We start from the raw sequence: 21,583 nt of genomic DNA on the forward strand, positions 1-21,583 counted from the left end.
CTGGAAATCTATTGTTGTTCGTTGATATCACTAAAGCTCGAAAATGGCTAGGCGTTAGATATATTGGTTTGGATCTAATCATAGTCCAAGGAAGGTATCAAAAATGTTCGAAAGTTAGCAAGTCAGCTAGTTATGAAATATTATAAAAATAAATTAAAAGTAGATTATAAAAAATTTAACGCATAGCATTATTCAAACGTGGAAGGAAACATGTATATATAGAATACCTAACTACATATGAAATTATTTTAGCCACATTTTACTTTGACATACTGAAGCCGTATCCGAATAAAGGACGTAAACACGTAATTTCCCGCTTGAATGGATAATACGTGAGATGTTACGGAGGTCGCTCCAAATCCCACACCGTCGTGATTGCGACAACGTGACACTCTGCCCAAGCGTGATAACACTTATGCACATCCCTCATTTACAGATGTGAGATAAACTCTAATTGCGACTGGGATGTCACTTTCCCTTATAGCTAGCTAACATGCGGCTCCACGTGCGATGTAGCCGGATTGAAAAAGGTTAATTAAGGTACTTAGGACTATATAACGCCCGTTTCGTTTTCACCGCGAGCAAATAGGCAAAAATTAATTGTATCGTTCTATTCAATCGTCGTATAAAATTAAGATAAATATTAAATTTTAAACAGAGAGCTATAACGCAATAATTGCAAGGCCGGAAAACGCAATAGTTGAGCATTATCGAGATCTAATTAGATTAAGGAAGACTCTTAATTACACGCTTACAACACTTTGACGGATTATTAAAAAGTGTGCAACTGGTGGAAAATTAGTAAATTTTATACATAAAGCAGTTTAATAAATGTATAAGTGATGAAGGTTTTTCTTTTCCATTCTGGGTAAAATAAATAGTAAATTGGATGCAAGATAATAAGTGTTTCTGAAAAGTAACATTAACTTTCAGAATGTTTTGGGGCACACGACCGTTCCCGGCAGCGCTCTGGCCCGATCAGGAGCGTTCCGGTCGCGGCGAGCGTCAAACGGGAGGTAGACTTCGATTGCCCTGAGGAGTTCGGCTACTACCCTCACCCTACCGACTGCACCTTGTACTATGTGTGCGTGTTTGGTGGCGCGCTGCTTGAATCTTGCACTGGTGGTCTGATGTACAGGTGAGGATAATGATATGAGTTATTTTGCCGGAGCTTTTTTTTATATCAGAGCGGGCAACTGAACGGGTGGTTCGCCTGATGATAAGCGATCACCACCGCCCATGAACATTCGCAGAGGTAGTGCCTATGCAAAGGCGAATGCGAATTAGTGAGTAACGTATTAGGAAAGGATTGACGACTGGAAAGATGGAACGGACTGGGAAGGGTGAGCGAAAGGATACATGAAAAGGCCCATGTCCCCTTAAATATATTTAATAGATTATCCGCATTTTCGTATGCACATTTGATTTATTTTGTGCTTCAATAATTTTCAGCCACGAACTCCAAACATGTGACTGGCCACGCAACGTTGGTTGTGATGCTACTGGTGCCGTGGTAGCCGAAGACTTGGAGCGATTGAACGAGAGAGAGCCACCCCCTCCGCCTCAGCTCCGACGTAATCCCCCTCCACCGCCGCGAGTTCAGCCCAATCCTATTGTAACTTCACGAGGCCAACCTAAGTACAGCCGACGGGAAGAATACGAAAAAGTAAGTTAATTGTCTAATAAAAAGAACTTATACTCTGCCACCTAGACACAAAATTGTTGTAGTCGATTTATTACTCGTATATTTAATTTTTCCTAATAATTTATGACTTCTGTTTCATTTTTATTTTATCTTAATATTCAACATAATAATCGAAAGGAAAATTTAAAACAACAACTTACACCTTAAATAAAAATTTTCAGCAGCAACAGTTATATGCCGAGGTAGAAGATCAGCTACCACCAGTCGAAGAAATCGAGACCGATCGACAACAGAGAGTATATAGAGGTCAACCCTCTACTATAGGACAGGTTCAAAAGGATAGAGACGGTTACGCAGCGCAACCTATTTCATCTGGACGAACACTAAACGCAAACATTATTCCCGCTTCAATAAATCAGAACAGTAAAATCGGATCATTTTCATTTGGTACTCAGGTTGATGAAAGAAGAGCGCCAACCGCCACTCCTGCACCTCAAACTTACAGGTATATAAGCTAGTGGCAATATTTTTAATTACAATACTTCCAACATTTCATTTAAAGACTAAAATTATATACTTGTAATAATTTCAGTGGACGTACTCACGACAACGTGACTGAAACTTCTGACAGACTTCTTGACTTCATGACTAACGAAATTGAAACTGATGAAATAAGAGAAAAGATTCATTCTAGGCGAAAGCGCGGAATTGTTGATAGTACTTCAGATTCTAACTCTAAAAACAATTCATACATTGTAGATAGAAATGACAACGATGAAACGATGGAATATATTGAAGATGATACAGAGTCTATTTTAGATTACAATGATGAACAATTTGAAAATGAAAGAGGAAAAAGACAAGTTAGATATTACACAAAAAATGGTTATAAAACTCCTACCAAAAGTTGGCCGAATACGAAACAGTTAAAATATGTTGATTTGCAACAATATAATTATAATCCAAATATTCAAAGCTCTAGATATCAACAAGTATATACTAATGACGATTTAAGTAACGCTCAGCGTGCATCATCTGCATCGAGTAATTATTTTCCAACCGGCAATTCATACCTCTCATATCAAACCGATAATTTTCAATCCCAAAGACCGTTTAAACCTAGTTTACCGGATATACCAAAGCAGAAACAATCGCCAACAAATATAAACACTCAAATTATAACAAAAAGTCCGCCGATATCATCACTGCATAACAATGATAATCCATTTTCTTCTTTATCGGGTGGTTTCTATAATAATAACCAGAATAATCAAAATAAATTTCACAATTTTAATCAAAACGGGCAGTATTTATATCAAACAGTAACACCAAAATACCCTTCTTATCCCGACTCGTCTCAGTTATCCAGTACATTAGTCACTGGAAAACCTATACAAGCTACTTCAACAATCACGCCTGGTAAATATCATTCAAATTATCAAATCGCTAATGGTCAACAAAATAAATTCAGTAATATAAATGACCAAAACACTGTCAATATCAGGCCGCCTAAGGCTAATGAAGAATACGATGACGAAGATGAAGAGTCCGATGAAGATGAAGATGAATCAGAAGAGGGTACAAATGATAAAAGAACAAATTTTGGGCCTATTTCTTCACACATACCGCATGATTATAAATATCCTAAAAATAAGTATGCTAATATTGACAATCCATTCGCAAGTCCCGATTTTAATTTTGACGACTTTCTTTCTAAGCTGAGAGACAGTCACTATTCTGTTGTAGGAATAACAACAAACAAACCAAAACTTTTGCACACTGATGGATTTTCTTCTACTCCTGTGCAAAATCATAGGTTAACATTCCCTACATCTCCTACGTATAAGGTAATAAGCACCCCAAAGCCCTTTACACCTTCTACACATTTAGGTGTTGTTCATTCCTCGACACTTCAACCGCAACAATTTCATCAATCCTTCATCTCTCAAAACAATCAACATGCGAAAATAAAACCACCGAATTTTAAAGATGATCGTCAGTTACCTCTGACTCATAATTTCAACACGCCATTTCAAAATAATATTAACGAATCACGAAGTACTTCACCAAAGATTCAGGCCCAATATTTACAAGAAGTCACCCAAAAACCATTTTTTACCGTAACAGGTCCTAATGCCCTCCTGTCAAGTACAAGGAATACAAATTTCTTAAACCATCCTTCACCTTTCGTTTCTAGTGAAAATCCATTTGTAACATCAACAATAAAGCCTAATCATCCATATGTTGTTACGTATAAGCAGTCAACTCCTAAACCATCTACAACATTAGCAAGTCAACAATTAGCTGCTCTTCAGCATTATTGGAATAACCCGTCAACGGAGTATTCACAATTTTTAAAATCGACTCTTAGACCGAATTATGTTTCTGATATACCAAATTTAGAAAGTTTGTTTAAACAAAGCTTTCGTCCTTCTCCGCAAGTGATAACGAGAGCACCGGAGACAGTTAGAAATCCAGTTATTACCACAACTTCAACCACCACTACTACCACAACTGTTGCGCCGCCCAAACGTAAACCTATTCCAAAGCCATCACCGGAAATGATTGATTACTATTATGACGATGAAGATGATCAATATTACTATGAACCTGCTGTTAAACCTAAATATATGCCAAGTTCTGAAGTAAAACCGCAACGGCCACCGATGGCACAAAATTATCAGGAGTACGACGATTTGAATGAAAACAAAGTAAATGCACCAGAAACTACAGTACTTTCCCGACCTCCACCACGTAGACCAATAAATTATAATTCATACCAACACGACAGTGTGACTAAAAACCATAATGACGTATCTGATATAACTAAGACACCCTTCAAACAATCATTAAAGAATATAAATGGCAAAATACCTGTTCCCGTTATGATGGATTTCGTGACACCCAATGGTATGCGTCCCGAACTAAACGACATATCAATGATACACCACGTTTCACGTAATCGTACTGTTCATATTAGAAAACCAATGAATAATGACAATCCTTATACATTAAGGCCACCTAAATACTTAAATCAAACAACATTGAGGCCATATACAGTAAGGCATAGATTAGCTAAGCCAACTTCTGTAAAAGACACGTTGAGTCAAAGTGACGATACGAGACAAACCAGAGGTAAAATACGTCACCATAACATTGTAGCAGAAATGAAATTAACAACCCCATCTGATAGCTTACGACAAGAAACACGCTATACAAAGACTAGTCATGATGACAAAACAAACAGGTAAAAATTGACGACTATATAAGCAGTGTATAAATTATTTTAGACTTCATTTAAAAAGGTTTGAAACGCACCGACACTAACTTTGTATATTTATTTACTATCATAACACTCACCACTTATAACTTCTTCCTTATTACTGACCAATGACATGGTGACTAGACCACAGGTTACTTGACGTTATTTTATTTTTGAAAGCTTTGTAAATACTTTGGCAACTTAAATATGTTTTAACACAGTACACGACTTGAAAATCGTTTACAGTTTGGAGCCAACTGAGAGTGTTACGCCATCCTCGTACTCCGCTAGCCCTCGGCCAAAAATGCTATATAATGGTTCTCAATCTTACATACCTGACCAATACGATCCATATTATGCTGTTTACGACGAAGACGGTGAATTGTACAAAGATACAGGTAAGGAATGAGTTGCATTTTGAGGGCACGAATTAAATTTATTGTGGATAGTCCATGTGCTTTGATTTCTTAAAGCATATGGATTTCTTATACTGCATAAACTCATAATAAAGCACGACAAAAGTAAATATAGATTTTAACAATGATATTAAATGATGCTTAAAGGTACTAATAAAATATATTTCATATCCTGATTAAAAGTAAACATTATAATTTCAAAGAGTCTAATAATGTAAATATTGGATGTAAATAAGACAATTTTTATACGTACATATGACCACTGACCCTTTTATAAATCTTACGGCATATTGACACCATTCACAATAACTGTTTTAATACATATAGCTGGATGTTAGTCAAGAGTTTATTATAAAAACACTTATTTTAAAAAGAAACAATGTACATAATTTTAATTAATTACCTAATATCTCCTTTCCCAATCCCATGCACCATTTCACCACTTCCCTTCCACTTCCATAACACTACTCTAATGAGCAAATGGCGTGGGCACTTACGCAATAACGGGAGGATGGTATGGGTGTTGGCAGATTATGAGCAGCAATATAACACAGCCTCGCTCCGACCGGCAGTCCAGCAGACGTACCGTGGCACGCCACCGCCCCCGCCCCCGCCGGCTCGCCGACCTGTTGAGACCTACACACCGCGACCTGTGCTCCCTGACGACTACGACGATGCTTTAATCCAAGGACAGGTAAGAATTGTCATTTCTATTTGGAATTGAATTATCTTTAATCATATTATCTTCCGTGTTTTGAAAGGGATTCAATACAAATATGAGGATGTTGTAAATTCCTTTTTAAGTGAGATCTTAACTATGAGATATACTATTTGATATTCTCTAAGGTTGATTTGTTTATAAAGAGACTATTTTATTTTCATTTATAGCAAATATATTAAAATAATTCTTCCACAGATATCCAACCAAAACCAGTATCAACCTTCGATTAGACAACAGACAAGGTAATATTGTAATCAATTTAAAAATGCTTTTATTTATCGTAAAAATACCAAAAATAAAATATTTACAATTCCCTATTAATACAAATATCAATAATCTAGGGGCGATGGTAACGAATTGGGCTATGATCATATTCCAAGCAGCGTGAGAACGACTATTTATGAAGCTAGTTCCTTAAGCACAACTCCCACAACGACTAGCACTACCACTACCACGACCACTACTACTACCACGACTACTACCACAAAACGTCCAACCACTGCACCTTTCACAGAAGCTATAACAGTGTCTCGTTACAGCCCCAGGTACAAAAGATGTTCCAAGTTACAGAACTATAATCATCGGCTTCATCATTGAATATGTCATCATCATTGTTACAATCATCTGCTAACAACTTGTAGTTAAAAATAGAACAGATACTACCTACATTTACTCCTTCAAAATAATCAATCTTTGTACCTGATTGACACTACATAATTATTAACATTTATAACTAACCAAATTGGTTTAAAGGTGACAAACATAATGCCTGTATTGTTTTTCTCTGCTGTGTATGATATCTAGTGCGCAATTTGTTTTATATTTGCTTTTGTGGTATCTATTGTGTGTTTAATAACTTAACAATAAATAATAATAAACAGTAAAGTTGACATTTAATAATTGATTAGTTCGCGTATTGAATTTTAACCGTCCCCGTCGATCCTTGTTAGTTTTGAACTAATATAGAACAGAAATTAGAAAGGTTTGTTTTCCTATTCAACAGATTGTCTACTGATGAAAATTCGTTTCGCGAATCCGATCCTACTGAAAGTTATAAATCTTTCAATGAATCCCAAACAACCGTTCCTCCAACATTATCTCCTGTCATAAATTTGTCATCCCTTGCCAAACCCTTTGAAAAGACTGGTAACTCGAACAGGTTAAGTAATGACGTATCTTCTACTACTACTACTACTACTAATTCACCGACTCGAAGGACTTCACCGAGGACAACTTCAAGCAAAAAAAATATCGTTGAAATTGTACATTCTGATTCTAATAAGACAAATAAAAAAATGATATCATTAACAACAGGTTTTTCCATCCGTCGAAACATTAATGACACAAATAATCCATACACGGTAACAGTTTATAGAACACCTCAAAATTCTAGAAATAGCGACAGTAAAAAACATGACATTCAAAGATATTATTATTATGATTTAAACAAAAATAGCGATACTTTGAAGAAGAATGAAGATGTATTCAACAATGATCAAAGTTCTTCAACACGACGGAACGATGCTAGTGTAGACGTTGAGGAAGTAACTAAATACAAAAAGCCACTTAACAAAGTAACATCTACTTCAAAACCAAGAATTCTAATAACTACTACACCCTCACCCACAGATTCTACCAAGTACTATTTAAAAACTGTTTTAAAACGTCCAGCTCAACAACTTACTAAATTTGAAAATATTGACCAATCTACAGAAAATAACATTAAAAACGATGAACCTATTGAATCAGAATTAGAAGACATTAATAATGATTATATTTTTAGTCCTTTAGAATCAAGTACAGAGAAAATTAATGATCAATTATATACGGCTAATAGACAATGGGACAAACCTGTAATATCACCGTATGAAACATTAAATAATTTGCGAAATAAAGAAACGGATCAAGATTTAGATTACATTTCAACAAGTACTACTACTAGCAGCACAACAACAATCGCGCCAAGGCAATATTTAGACAGATACGTAACAGAAAAACACTCACCCCGCAAGTCTTCTTACTATACATACCGAGTAGCAGATGACGATGTTCTAGATCAAACAACAGAAATGTTCAACGGAAGGGTTAAAAATATAATTAAAACATTTTTCAATAGTTTACAAAGCACACCGATTATAGAAACATCTTCACATTTTTCTTCTTCTCCCCGCAACGAAGAAATTGTTAATATAGGTTTCCAAAAAAAGAAAGTTAAATATGCGGACGAAAAACCAGTACGAAATAATATCAAATATGTTCAAATAATTACAGAACCGGTAGCTATAGCAGAAATTGCTCCTACTTATACGACTGTTGCAGAAGTAGTAAAAGAATCAGAAGATCCTTCCATAACAACGTCAACGTTGAATCCGTCAACAACATTAGTTCAGTTTCCACAAGACCAACAAACACCACCGACGATATTAGAGAGTTCAACAATTAACGACTTTGTAAATATACAAAAGCCTACTACTTATGAATCTAAATTTAGTAAGCTTGTGACTAATAAGCCACATACAGAAAAATCCCGTAAATATTCAAAAATAATTACTACTAAAGAACCTTCTACTGTATACCCTAATAGCTCGCCTTCAAATGAATATCAGTATGAACCTACATCCGAACTAAATAAACCAACTGATATTTCTAGTACGACACCTGACGAACTTCAACCTATTATTGTAAGTGACATTGCTTCGACTACTAGTACGACTAAATCGACAACGACCATTAAAACTGAATACGACTCGACGTCGACTAAGTCGACTTTACCTTTCCCAACACGGGTTTCGCGAGTCAATCCCGCCATAAAGTTAGCTGCGAAAAGCCTCGGAGGTGGGCGCAGGAGTTATCAATCGCCGCCAAATTGCTCAACAGACAACCGTCTGCAAGCGAATCCAAAATGCAACGAAATCAAATACCAGAGGTATACTGCTTGTCGGCCAGTATTCTTACAGCCTGGTGATCTTATCATACTTACATGTGGACGGTGGAGGCTTCTTCTAAAGTCTTGCAAAGTGACGTAACTTTCTGCAGCCCGATGTAACTAGCATGAAAATAAACCTTTCCGAAAATCTCTAAATAGCACCTGTAGCTAAAAACTATCGCTTAGCATTTTCTCTTCTTTCATTGGGGGACTTCCAGTCGGTTGAGTTGAATTTTAGCATTGTTAACTCCTGACGCGTACTTTCCATTTCCTACTCATTTGCACCGACAAAACACTACATTGTAATTCTATGAAAACGTTTTATTAGAAAAGAAAGTTCCTCAATGTAGCTAATGCACAATTTATGTACTTCATCGCAACTCATCATCAGCACACCAATCATTGCGTTACATCATAATTATTTTATTCCAATCTGCATGAATTGTAAAGCGTAAGTTATTTTATGTTAATTTTTCGTTAGATTAACGATAAAAATATTAATATTTTATGTGTATGTGAAAGAAATGCTTAAATTAACTATTGACAATAATAACAATCAGTTCAAAAAGTTGCTTAAACCTTATTCACGCATACTAATGTGAAGATATCTACGAAGTATATATTTTATTAATTATAATTGTTTGCAGACCAAGCAGTACACGCGGACGTGGTTCCGCACATTACTCTACTTCGGGTGGATCTGAAACATCTCAACAAACACCTAATAGAGGAACTCCACCAACGTTAGAAACAAACAAATTATTTAATATATATTATGATTATTTATCATGCTTTTCAAACTTTATTAACAACTGAAATATTGCTTGCATTCATTGAAAATTGTATTGCATTGTTTTTGTTTAAAGTACCATTTAATTATTTTCTTTTTCGTGCATTTCTATTCAATAATAATAATAACATTATTAAATTTTTAGACGGAGTCGTCCTACATTGAAACCATCGACAGCTATTGTTTCTAAAACTTCAGAAAGTGTTGATATTTACACCAACCCGCCTAAAAGACCTTCACCTGTGTATCCTCAGCCAACGCCTGATAAAACTGCAGCCAAATGTAGAAAGGACGTATGCCTCTTACCAGATTGCTTCTGTGGCGGAAAAGATATACCCGGTAAGTCTATATAGCATTCCTCTAAGTAAGTAACGCTGAATCAGGTATACACTATACCGTAGCTTCGCCCTATAGAAAATGAAAGCATGGTCTAGACTCTAGAGTGCAATATGCTTCGCTATAAGTTTAATAATAAAAAAATTTTTGCTACTTTTACATTTAATCAGTTTGCTGAATATCTCAGGAAATTTACCCGCTGACGAAGTACCACAAATTGTACTTGTAACTTTCGACGATGCCGTGAACGATTTAAATAAAATGTATTATGAAGAGCTCTTTGAGAGGGGACGAGTTAACCCTAATGGTTGTCCCATTACCGCTACTTTTTATGTATCTCACGAATGGACCGATTATAGTCAAATACAGAATTTATATGCAGATGGTCACGAATTCGCCTCCCACACTATATCGTAAGTTTGAAGTTTTAAGAACAGCTCTTTGCTGGGATGGACTCTGTATGGTGAACTAATTTGGAAAATGATCGGGGAAAATAATCGAACTCTCTTGTTCAAAATTAACCCGTCTATATTCTTGGCCATCTTGTGTTAGTATTTATAATCTACAGTGGGATATATTTTATACTAATCAATATTTTTTTTTCTTTTCTCCTTTCTTCTAATCCCACCTTTTCTTTACCACTTTTGTAACCGAACTCGCCTTATACCTTCTTAACCTTCTTCTTTTCCTTCTCCTGGCACAAATTACACAAATCCAATATTCACATGCACAATTGCCGTCCAATTCCTACAAAAAACAGGAGAACTGCCCATCGAGAGCATTCCGCAAATTGTTCTGCTAACATTCGACGATTCTGTAAACGACCTTAATAAGGTTTTGTACTCGGACCTGTTTGATAAGGGCCGTGTTAATCCCAATGGCTGTCCAATCTCCGCAACATTTTATGTATCACATGAATGGACCGATTACAGCCAAGTTCAGAATCTTTATTCTGCTGGACATGAAATGGCGTCGCATACTATATCGTAAGTCTTAACAGCTATTATACACGGCACATACACACTGCACGAACACTGGTTTAATTTTAAAATTAATAATTTTCTTCACACTATCACTTGTACTTTTTTTATTTAGATCTGTAGTTTACATTTCTTGTAGTTTAGTTTCTATCGAGGTAATTTTGGTATTACTTTTTATTGGTGTATCGGTGATGTAGAAAAAGCACATTACATTTTGGTTAAGCTTTGCTATAATATGCCTATTATATTTTAACCGATCTAATTTACAGTCATAGTTTTGGTGAGCAATTTTCTCAAAAGAAATGGAATAGAGAAGTAGGTGGACAAAGGGAAATATTGGCCGCATATGGTGGAGTAAAATTGGAGGACGTGAGAGGCATGAGGGCACCTTTCCTGTCTGTTGGTGGTAATAAGATGTTCAAAATGCTGTACGACTCCAACTTTACCTATGATTCATCTCTGCCTGTGTACGAAAATAGACCACCTAGCTGGCCATATACTCTGGATTATAAATTATTCCACGACTGCATGATTCCACCCTGTCCGACTAAGTCATACCCAGGTATGTGATATATCAAATATTTGATAAATAAAATTATATACAAATTAACGTACATACCAGATATTGCAATTGGCTCGTGTCGCGTATAGGACTGAAACATTTTTCATTCGTTTTATTTATAGGTTAAAAATTTAAAACCCGCAAGTAAAAAGAATTGATCAGTCAGTCTATGGGGGATTAATACTAATACCTCTCTGCTGGTCCAAACTTCAATTAGAACGAATATAGGCGATATAATAATAAAATCAATTTTTGATTTATTTTTTCAAAGTCAATAAAAGGCAATTTCTGATTTTTAGGTGTTTGGGAAGTGCCTATGGTTATGTGGCAAGATCTTAATGGTGGCAGATGCTCAATGGGTGACGCCTGCGCCAACCCTCCAGATGCTGAAGGAGTTTATAAAATGATATTGAAGAACTTTGATAGACATTACACAACTAACAGGTACACTTGAATGTGATAAGTAACTATAATAGAGATTTTATCTCTAGAGGCTATTTGTTATGCAAATTAATATCAAAATTGTGTATTGTTTAACTGCTAATTACTTTAAGTTTGGAGCTATGTCAACAGGTTTGGTCCTACTGTAATAATATAGATTCTATACATTAATATACTTTATGAAGAAATAAATCTATCAATTTAACTTTCAGAGCCCCGTTCGGTCTATTCTATCACGCTGCTTGGTTCACTCAACCACATCACAAGGCAGGTTTCATAATGTTCCTAGATTTTATCAATAAAATGAAGGACGTTTGGATTGTAACGAACTGGCAAGCTATCCAGTGGGTTCGTGATCCAACACCAATATCAAGGTTGAATAACTTCCAACCTTTCCAGTGCAATTATCAGGTGATTTTTTTCATCTTTCTTTGCTCTTTTGCCTTTTTTGCATTTTATAAAGAAACCTGTGATTGGACCGTGTAATTAATTATAAATTTAAATTTATTCACCGTTTTATATATTTCAGGATCGTCCCAAGAAATGTAACAATCCTAAAGTATGTAATCTCTGGCACAAGTCCGGAGTGAGATACATGAGAACATGTCAACCGTGCCCAGAAATCTACCCATGGACAGGGAAGACCGGAATCAGGTCTTCTCGCATCGACAACGAAATAGAAGAGAAATAAATATTAACTAGTAGAAGATCTCGTATCCATCTTTGATAGTGATCCTATGAGATTTGTAAAAACGATTTTGTAGCCAATGAGGCAAGGATCATTTTACTAGACGTTTAGTAGAAATTGTGTTGTCACCAACTCGAAGAGTGCCATGTAGGTTTTGATGGTCACAAAGAAAACGATGGTATACAATTTCGTTGAAGATGTGATTCGATATTTTTAGTAAATACACTAATTATTATTGACGATAGTAAATGCGTATTGTATTGGAAACTGTGATATTGTATGTTTTCAATCATCTAGGATGAGAAATACTTCGAAAACTACCTAAAATATAATTATTTAAGAATTTGGTATTGTAGAATGAATACATGGTGCAATGATTATTTGCAATACTTCCATTTTCATATTTACGTCTATTCACAATAACTTTTTGTTTCTTTATATTTCTCCAAGTAAAATCTGAATTCATTTCAACAAATTAATTTTTCTGTTTTTTCGATATTGTTATACAAGAGCCATATTAAAATTTAGACGTTCTTAAATCTTGCCAGCTTTGTGGTTGACACTGCCTTTTTATATTGAATAATTGTAAATATAGTGTTAGCGTTTTGTACTAGGATAGGTATTTAGACTTTTATAGAACGATGCAAATACTATGTATGTAATTGGACCTTTAGGAAAATAATGGAAAATTCTGTTGCGCAGACGTCTGACTACATCGATTTTAGATGAAGCACATGTCTCTGCGACTGAATAACGAAATTCTACTTTTCATCCATTCGTTTTCGTAAAATATCAAATTCACTACAATGTAGGTTTATATCACGATTAGTTTAACGCTTTTTTCTACTGCAACGCAAATTAAAAGGCGCTTACTATAAATTTATTATACAGAAGTAATATTTATAAGTATTATTGTAAATATAGGATTAGTATTTAAAATTGGTAGTACCGTTTTGTACGATGAATTTATTTGATTGTGTATTTTATATTTTTATTCACCGGCAATTTCATTATATCTCAAATCTTAGATTTGGAATCTTTAATATTATAATTAGTTTCCATTTAAATTCATGTTAAACTTACTTGAATAGAAATGTGATTGAATGTCATGTGCTGAAAATAAAATTTATTTAATTTAACAACGCATTTTTATTTAAAATATCCTTACCTAATTGCCTGGTGTGTGTGAGTCTACGAACTTAAATGAAAAAATCACTATTACTACGAAAAATAACAAGAAAAACTAAAGAGAAAGTTATATCATATCTAAAACCTGAAATTTAAGTTGTTATAAGCCTAATATTTGAAAATGAAATCGCACCTAGTCAGAGTATAATCATGAAACAGATTATAAGTTGTTCTTTCAGTTCACTAAAATAATTTGATACTATGATATGTACAAAATATAAATATATGTTAACTGTTATTCGCAAAAGTAATAAATGAACCGGCAATTAATTGGTTTAATATTTTATTTGCACTTTTCGTTTTCTCAAACATTCTAAATCAGAAAAATAATAAATATACTACACTATTGTATTATTCCATACTGACAACCTTATCATTGAAAAGCCGGCTAGATCAAGGGCGACTTATTCTTGTGTAGGCAAGGTTCTCATAAAAAATGAAATTTCAATCATAGCACCTGCCTAAATGAATTCTACGAACGCAATTCAAGGTCTAAGTCAAACCATATATAAGAATCGTTCAGATGTTTGGCAGACATTATAAATTGTGTAGTTGCACCACAATGCAACTATTATATTTCTTTCTAATTTACATCAAAATCGTAGAATGCAAGGAAGAAGTTGAGTATTACCCATCGATGCGAGAGTTAAGAAACTCTCGTGGAGGGCTAGCTGGAATGAGGAAATATGAAAATAATTTAATCCATAAAATGAACCAGGAAAACCAAAAACCACGTCGAATTTTCAATGAAAATAAAGAACGAATTCTTAAAAATATGACTAAACGAGCGACAGATCCTGTTTTCCATGGCTACCCTAAAACTATAGAAGAATTGTGGCACGAGAAATTTCTCAAGTTAGATGGAGCTTTTGACCAAACACCGTCCCTCATACTTTTAATACAAAATGTCACACTGACTTATTTAAATGATTGTACTCCAGTTCTCCTTTACGACAGTCAGATAAAGTCAGCCAATACGTATCTTTTTCAAAATTTATTCAAAACGTTTCCGGTGTCCTTTGTACATGGCTATATTGACAGCACTGATGCGTTACAGGAGCCGAAACTGTTACATCCAAAACAGGAGTGTTTGCATTTCATATTATTTTTAAATGATGTTAAAAGGAGTGCTAAGATATTAGGAAAACAACCTAAAAGTAAAGTGGTTGTGGTAGCCAATGCCTCACAATGGGCAGTACAAGAGTTCTTATCGAGTCCACAATCTAGAGTTTTCATTGATTTACTTGTTATTGGTCAAAGCTTTAAAGATGATGACAATACACTGGTAAGTTTATATAGAAATTAAACAAATAGTAATGATATATATATATCTGTTCAACTGAGATCAAATCAAATCCATAGGAAGCACCATACATACTGTATACTCATAATTTGTACACGGATGGATTGGGCTCTAGCGAACCACGCATTCTTGTATCCTGGACTCATGGAAAGTTTTCGAGAAATGTAAACTTGTTCCCAACCAAAATGTCTGAGGGGTACGCTGGGCACAGATTTCTTATAGCTGCAGCTAATCAACCTCCATATGTGTTCAAGAGGTTGGTAAATTTGTCCGAAATTAACTCATTGTTCAATCTTCAAAGTATTAAAACTATATTACATTCATATTTAGGTCGACACTCAATACTAAGAGCGGCGTTTCTCAAACGACTTGGGATGGTGTGGAAATAAGAATTCTTAAGATATTAGCTGAAAGGAATAACTTCTCAATAGAAATTGTTGAATCACGGGATCCAAATTTGGGGTAATATTCTATTAATGAAGTTAATCGTACCTACTGTCGCATTTTGATATGTTATTTTAATTGAGTAACCGTTTATTATTAAATCAATTAGACCTGGTGATGCAGTAGCTAAAGAAGTAGCCTTAGGGAAAGCTGATGTAGGAGTTGCTGGACTGTATGTAACGAGCGAAAGGATGAGAGATATGGATTTAAGCTTTGGACATTCTCAGGATTGCGCTGTTTTTGTTACTCTTACATCAACTGCGCTACCACGGTTAGTAATGTTACTACATGTATTATTTTTTGTGCAGTTCTTTATCTACTCTATGGTTATTAATTCTAGATATCGTGCGATCCTGGGTCCCTTCCATTGGCATGTTTGGGTTGCATTAACATTCACATATTTGATTGGAATTTTTCCTTTAGCATTTTCTGATAAACACACCTTACGACATTTAATTAATAACAGCGGTGAAGTGGAAAATATGTTTTGGTATGTTTTTGGAACATTCACAAATTGCTTCACTTTTGTTGGAAAGAACTCTTGGAGTAAAACGACAAAAATTACAACTAGGTTGTTAATTGGTAAGCATGTATTTTAAGGCTCGCCATTGATTCTCATAGCAAGACCATTTAAAATTTTTCTTTTTCCACTAAGAAATTTATTTGACATACTTATGTATATTTGGACGGGGACGGACTTAATTGTATTTAAAAAATGCCAGCACAAAGATAATAAAATATACTGTAGGATTTTACTATCTTTTAGGTAACAATATAAGTACTTACTTAATTTTTTGTGCTTCTTGATTGTTTTGTTATCGAAGCTAAGCAGAATACATACTTTTAATATTTATTTCATATTAAAGATCTTTTGATATTTTGTTATAGGATGGTACTGGCTCTTTACAATTATCATTACGAGTTGCTACACAGGATGCATAATTGCGTTCGTAACTTTGCCAATTTACCCCGAAACTGTAGATACCATTCAGCAGTTATTGAGTGGGTTTTACCGGGTCGGGACATTAGGTAAGAATCAATTGAAAAAGTTCCTTATTGACATATCGTAATAATAAATTATAATCACTGGATATATTAACTGGACTTATATTAACTTCTAATTCTTATTAAATTCTATAGCTGTGTACGTATACATAGTTATATTAAGTTGTGAAAAAGTACGGATCAAAACACAAGTGCACTCATTATTCCGTGTCTCGCAGTGCTACAAGAAAAAAACATCCGACAGGCGCAAGATCAAATGCTGATGGAATACATGGGAATGGAATTTGATGTTATTGTCTTTTTATAAATAAATATTTTTTTTATAATTAATTACAATTTCTTTAGATAAAGGCGGGTGGGAAAGATGGTTTGTAAACTCATCAGACCAAATGACAAACAAACTTCTAAAGAAAGTGGAATTAGTTCCTGATATACAAACAGGCATTCGAAATATAACGAAGGCATTTTTCTGGCCGTATGCCTTTTTAGGATCGAAGGCAGAACTCGAATACCTTATACAGTCAAATTTTTCCAAGTCAGAGTAAGTTTTGCGAAAAAATTTTATTATACTGTACCAGGATAGATTACTTAGAGGTCGCTAAAAGTCTATGCGTTTTACGTTCCTCTAAATTATGGTCCTACATATTCAGAAATTAATTCCAAAAATAAGTAGGTAAGCCAAATTTACATACATTAATGATCATAAAAATGACACAACTACTTTATTAATCAGGATAAAAATATCTGATATTATATTTTATATCAATTTAAATTAAATTTATAATTTCAGATCAAAGCGGGCCGTTCTCCATATATCTAATGAATGCTTTGTCCCATTTGGTGTGACAATAAGCTTTCCGAATAACTCTATATACACAACAAAATTGAGTAACGATATAAGGAAACTGTTACAAACAGGAATTATCGACAAAATTACTGATGAAGTCCGCTGGGAAATACAAAGAAGTAGTACAGGAAAGCTTTTATCGGTAACATACTTTCCTTTACTGTAAAGCAACTTGTTTTGCTTAGACACAGTTTGATCTCGACCTTTGGCAATATAAATAGAATGCTGATATATTGTAAGAATATGCTAATGTTTGCTTTAAATGTTAAACTTTCATGGTTTGGTTCAGGTAAAATCATCAAGCCTATCATCGAATTCTCTAGAAGAAAAAGGGTTGACGCTAGAGGATACGCAAGGCATGTTCCTTTTACTTGGCGCCGGGTTCCTCATAGCAACTACAGCTTTATTATCAGAATGGATGGGAGGCTTCACGCGAAGGTGTCGGAATATACGACCGCTGAGTTCTACTACCCAGGAAAATATAACCAATACATGTTATCCTGAAGTATTGGCAGACATCGATAATAAACCACAAATAAATACAAGGTCTGCAAGCATAGAATCTACGGATACCCTCGATAGTCAGGTATTACATTTTAATCAAGAATCGATTGTGGTGCATAACAATGCTGATGATTCCACGTGGGATTCTAGACTCTCAAGTTCCGTCGATTTAGACAAGGAAATCCAAAACATATTCATGAAAGATGAAAAACCTTTTCGTTGTGAGAAACGAAAAATAGATATGACAAAATCAAAGTCGATTGAAAAATCGAGACAAGATACAGCTTCAAATGTCTTTGGTGACCATATCACTGAATAAAAGCATTTTATCTAACTTAAGGGTGTATATACTAAAATAATATACGAAATTGACATCCAACTCTTTATTATCCTTCGAACAGTCATCAAAATAATTTATAACAATTTTCTAACACTGTCCATTAACATTAATATTTCATTCAGCCACTGAGATGTTTATTATTCATTTATACAAATGGCAGAACCACATCTGCTGCGCAAAATACGCTGCCGTAAGACCTAGATAATGCATTATTGGGCCCGGCCACATCTTACAAAATAATTACACATTATGACTTAACCCGTGTGATACCTTCGAAATATCGAGAGTTTCGCCACGGCTAGCAGTAAAAATATCGATAAAATACAACAGATTTTGCATTCTTTGTAAATTCAAACGAAAATATAACTAGTACCTACCTAAGCAATATTGTTATCTCTGATGTATTGCACAACTGCTGTTACGAGTGATTAAGTGGGAAATCGACTGAGTATTCATAAAGGATATGTATTATAGTCCTACATACTATCTGGGTTGTTCTCGCTAGCTGTGAGACAATAGCAAAGTCGAAAAACAAGAAAAACATTGCGTTACATCTAATGTTCGGAACCCGAGGGTTTCTGATAATTTATACTTATGACTAACTTCATAAATGCAATGATCTCACACTACAATGAGACAGGCTTATTGCTATTGTACCACAGCAACATTACGGGTAAAACATACACAATGGTACATCTAAAAACAAACCAAGCAAACCATTTATACAAAAACACACAACACAGTTGTGCGTGAAATGAATATAATATTATATTAATTATTTATAAGTGAAATCATTCCCGATAGCAAATCTCACAACCTCGGAAATTATGCTCCCAATACCAGCTTACTGTTTTATATTACAAGTCGATATAATTAAAGTGCAATCGACAAAAAGTCTATGATGTTTTTACATAATATAAATATGGATAAGATTTAATGATTGATACTTAGTTCTAATCGGATATCGTCCAACACAGATTATTATTATTATTATATATTATATAGTTAAATCTTTTAAGAAACTTCGTGCAGTTCGTGATAGGTATCGGCGACATCTACATACATTTACTTATTTTTATTTTCATTATGAAATAAAATTAAGAATGCCTCTTAGTTTATGTTGAGAAGACGTAATAACAACATTTAAAAATTTATAGGAAGTAATATAGTTGAACTAAATTTTATTATGCAATAAATAAGATGGGTTTAGTATTAGTAACACATATAAAATATTATAATATAATATTGGCCAAATAAAAATTTGAGCAAATTTTAACGAATATAGCACACATAGATATGAAAGGAACTTTTAGGAACAATCGAGAAACATCTTAATTTCAACGAAAGTTAACAATATTAAAGAATATGAATCTTAGAGTGCAGTGTCAGTATCACAATCATGCTAACATTTTTTATAAGAATATTTCCCCATATTCGGGACAAAGTTTATTATGCATCGGTATTAAAATATTACATTTTAACTAGGTGTGTATAATATCATACAATGTGAAAATACATTTCTTACTCGTTCAGACTTTTGAACTTCAAACTGGATACTTCCCTGTACAAATTCAACAAACATATCATTTTGTTATTGTGATTTGAAGTTTTACAGTAATCGGACTATGATATATCTATACAAGTATTAAAATAGTGATTTTTACATATAACAACAATCGTATAATTGGTTTTTATTTACAGACTTAGTTCGTACAAATAAAATAAAATACGTGAATTCGATATTGACTTGAAACGATTAGTAAATGTTCCAATAACATTCTCTTAATTTTTTTTTTTTATAAAATGTGAATGAGATAATGTATACACGCTATGTTTATGTTTATATTACAAAGTTTTTAATATGGGTACACTTAGGCACTGTGAACAAGGCAACTACAGTGTGAATAATACAAGTGGTCCAAATTAAAAAGCGAAACAGGTTATTATAAGGGTACAGTTAGTTAAATATATATTTTTAATATGCAATAGGAAGTAGCTCCAAATAAGTATATCTTTATTCAATAAGAAGTGGTATATAATTAAACTTTCAATGATTATACAACATCTAAAAATATGGTGATTTGTGATTTTGTAGTGCTATCAAAATATTTTATTTGTGAAAATATATTTTTTGTGTTAAAGCTTATAGTATTATGATTGTGATTACGATGCTTCAGATCACATTAACAAAACGTAATATATAACAACAAGCTTCACCATACCCATACGTTAGTACCCAATTATAGCCACTATATACTATCATGTACTTTTCAAGTACGGTCATACATAGTGAATTATGAATTCAAATTGACTTCAATATTTGGTCTGGATGATACGCCCGCATTTTTTTGTTTGACTTCTCTGGTGGAAACAGTGATGTAAACGAGATCTATTACAAGATTTGTAGTTTTAAAGGAGTCTAATTAACAGTATATCGTGTTCTTACAAGACGAGACTGCTTAAGGTGCGAGTTATCATAAGAATTTTAAAGCTTCGTGTGGTACATTTATATACTCGTATCTAGCTAACATTACCTACTTACAATACATAACATTCGTACCTAACGGGACGTGTATACATATTATGTAAATATCAATATTATTTTCGTGTATAAATATGTCAATACATAAAGTACATTTTCCAATACATAACTTATTATCTTCTGTGATGATGCTACACTTAATTTACAAAGATTCAAAGTTCGGATGTCACACTATGATATTTTAAAATGGCACAAAAAAAAACTATAAAACACTAACACAAAGTCAACAGTATCTGTCTCTTTCGCACTCGCACAAATGTCTGCGGTCTGTCGCGCACTTCACTCCTTCCCGCTGCTTATAACAGTTCACTCACCGATTGTAATATCATCTATTTCTTATCGTGACTAATTTTAAATTGACTAACATTTAAGCTAAACAGACAATGGCACGGATTGCACATATAACATCTATATACAGAGGAAATTAGAAATCTATCTACGTACGCGTAGGGTTCAATTTCGAACAGAAGTCGCTACTAGTGTAATGGCGTGTAACATCGATTACGTATAAGGGTTGTGAACATTGCAAACACCAATCTACGGGGGAGGGGTGGAGGGGATGGCTCTTTTCCAGATCGCAGCCGTGCCATCGTAACAGCACCCGGAGTGCACCGTGCAGCACCGTTGGAAAAGAGCATTTATG

The 21,583-nt window shown here is 34.1% G+C and overlaps 2 protein-coding genes across 7 annotated transcripts in view; both read left to right on the plus strand.

Annotated features, from left to right (window-relative positions):
- Positions 1-13,906, plus strand: part of LOC119829815 (mucin-5AC) — a 68,901-nt gene extending 54,995 nt beyond the window's left edge. The window contains exons 2-16 of one of the 6 annotated variants that reach the window (XM_038352540.1): positions 934-1,138; positions 1,453-1,666; positions 1,867-2,150; positions 2,238-4,892; positions 5,154-5,305; positions 5,854-6,017; positions 6,240-6,286; positions 6,386-6,589; positions 9,618-9,713; positions 9,906-10,099; positions 10,857-11,082; positions 11,346-11,638; positions 11,938-12,082; positions 12,292-12,490; positions 12,609-13,906. In XM_038352540.1, coding sequence (XP_038208468.1) covers positions 934-1,138; positions 1,453-1,666; positions 1,867-2,150; positions 2,238-4,892; positions 5,154-5,305; positions 5,854-6,017; positions 6,240-6,286; positions 6,386-6,589; positions 9,618-9,713; positions 9,906-10,099; positions 10,857-11,082; positions 11,346-11,638; positions 11,938-12,082; positions 12,292-12,490; positions 12,609-12,770 — 5,240 coding nt within the window. In that variant the 3' untranslated portion in view covers positions 12,771-13,906. Of the gene's footprint in view, positions 1-933; positions 1,139-1,452; positions 1,667-1,866; positions 2,151-2,237; positions 4,893-5,153; positions 5,306-5,853; positions 6,018-6,239; positions 6,287-6,385; positions 6,590-7,047; positions 8,971-9,617; positions 9,714-9,905; positions 10,100-10,283; positions 10,510-10,856; positions 11,083-11,345; positions 11,639-11,937; positions 12,083-12,291; positions 12,491-12,608 lie in introns of all 6 variants that reach the window. The other 5 variants (XM_038352538.1, XM_038352537.1, XM_038352539.1 and 2 more) reach the window with 5 other exon arrangements.
- A 758-nt stretch (positions 13,907-14,664) lies between these two features.
- LOC119829387 (ionotropic receptor 21a) lies at positions 14,665-18,941 on the plus strand. Its single transcript, XM_038351858.1, has 9 exons — positions 14,665-15,240; positions 15,318-15,514; positions 15,589-15,720; positions 15,812-15,973; positions 16,043-16,284; positions 16,591-16,731; positions 17,053-17,248; positions 17,498-17,696; positions 17,844-18,941. Exons 1-9 carry the CDS (start codon positions 14,665-14,667, stop codon positions 18,375-18,377), a joined length of 2,379 nt encoding a protein of 792 aa, XP_038207786.1. The 3' UTR covers positions 18,378-18,941.
- The last annotated feature ends 2,642 nt before the right edge of the window (positions 18,942-21,583 follow it).

The sequence above is a fragment of the Zerene cesonia genome, chromosome 10 (assembly GCF_012273895.1).
Source record: "Zerene cesonia ecotype Mississippi chromosome 10, Zerene_cesonia_1.1, whole genome shotgun sequence".
Lineage (NCBI taxonomy): Eukaryota > Metazoa > Arthropoda > Insecta > Lepidoptera > Pieridae > Zerene > Zerene cesonia.

What these genes read in the sequence shown, in the direction of transcription:
- LOC119829387 (XM_038351858.1), top strand. Translation starts at nt 14,665, where the DNA reads ATGAACCAGGAAAACCAAAAACCACGTCGAATTTTCAATGAAAATAAA. An exon ending in AAGATGATGACAATACACTG is followed by an intron (nt 15,241 to 15,317) that starts GTAAGTTTATAT and finishes TCAAATCCATAG; the next exon opens with GAAGCACCATACATACTGTA. An exon ending in TCACGGGATCCAAATTTGGG is followed by an intron (nt 15,721 to 15,811) that starts GTAATATTCTAT and finishes TAAATCAATTAG; the next exon opens with ACCTGGTGATGCAGTAGCTA.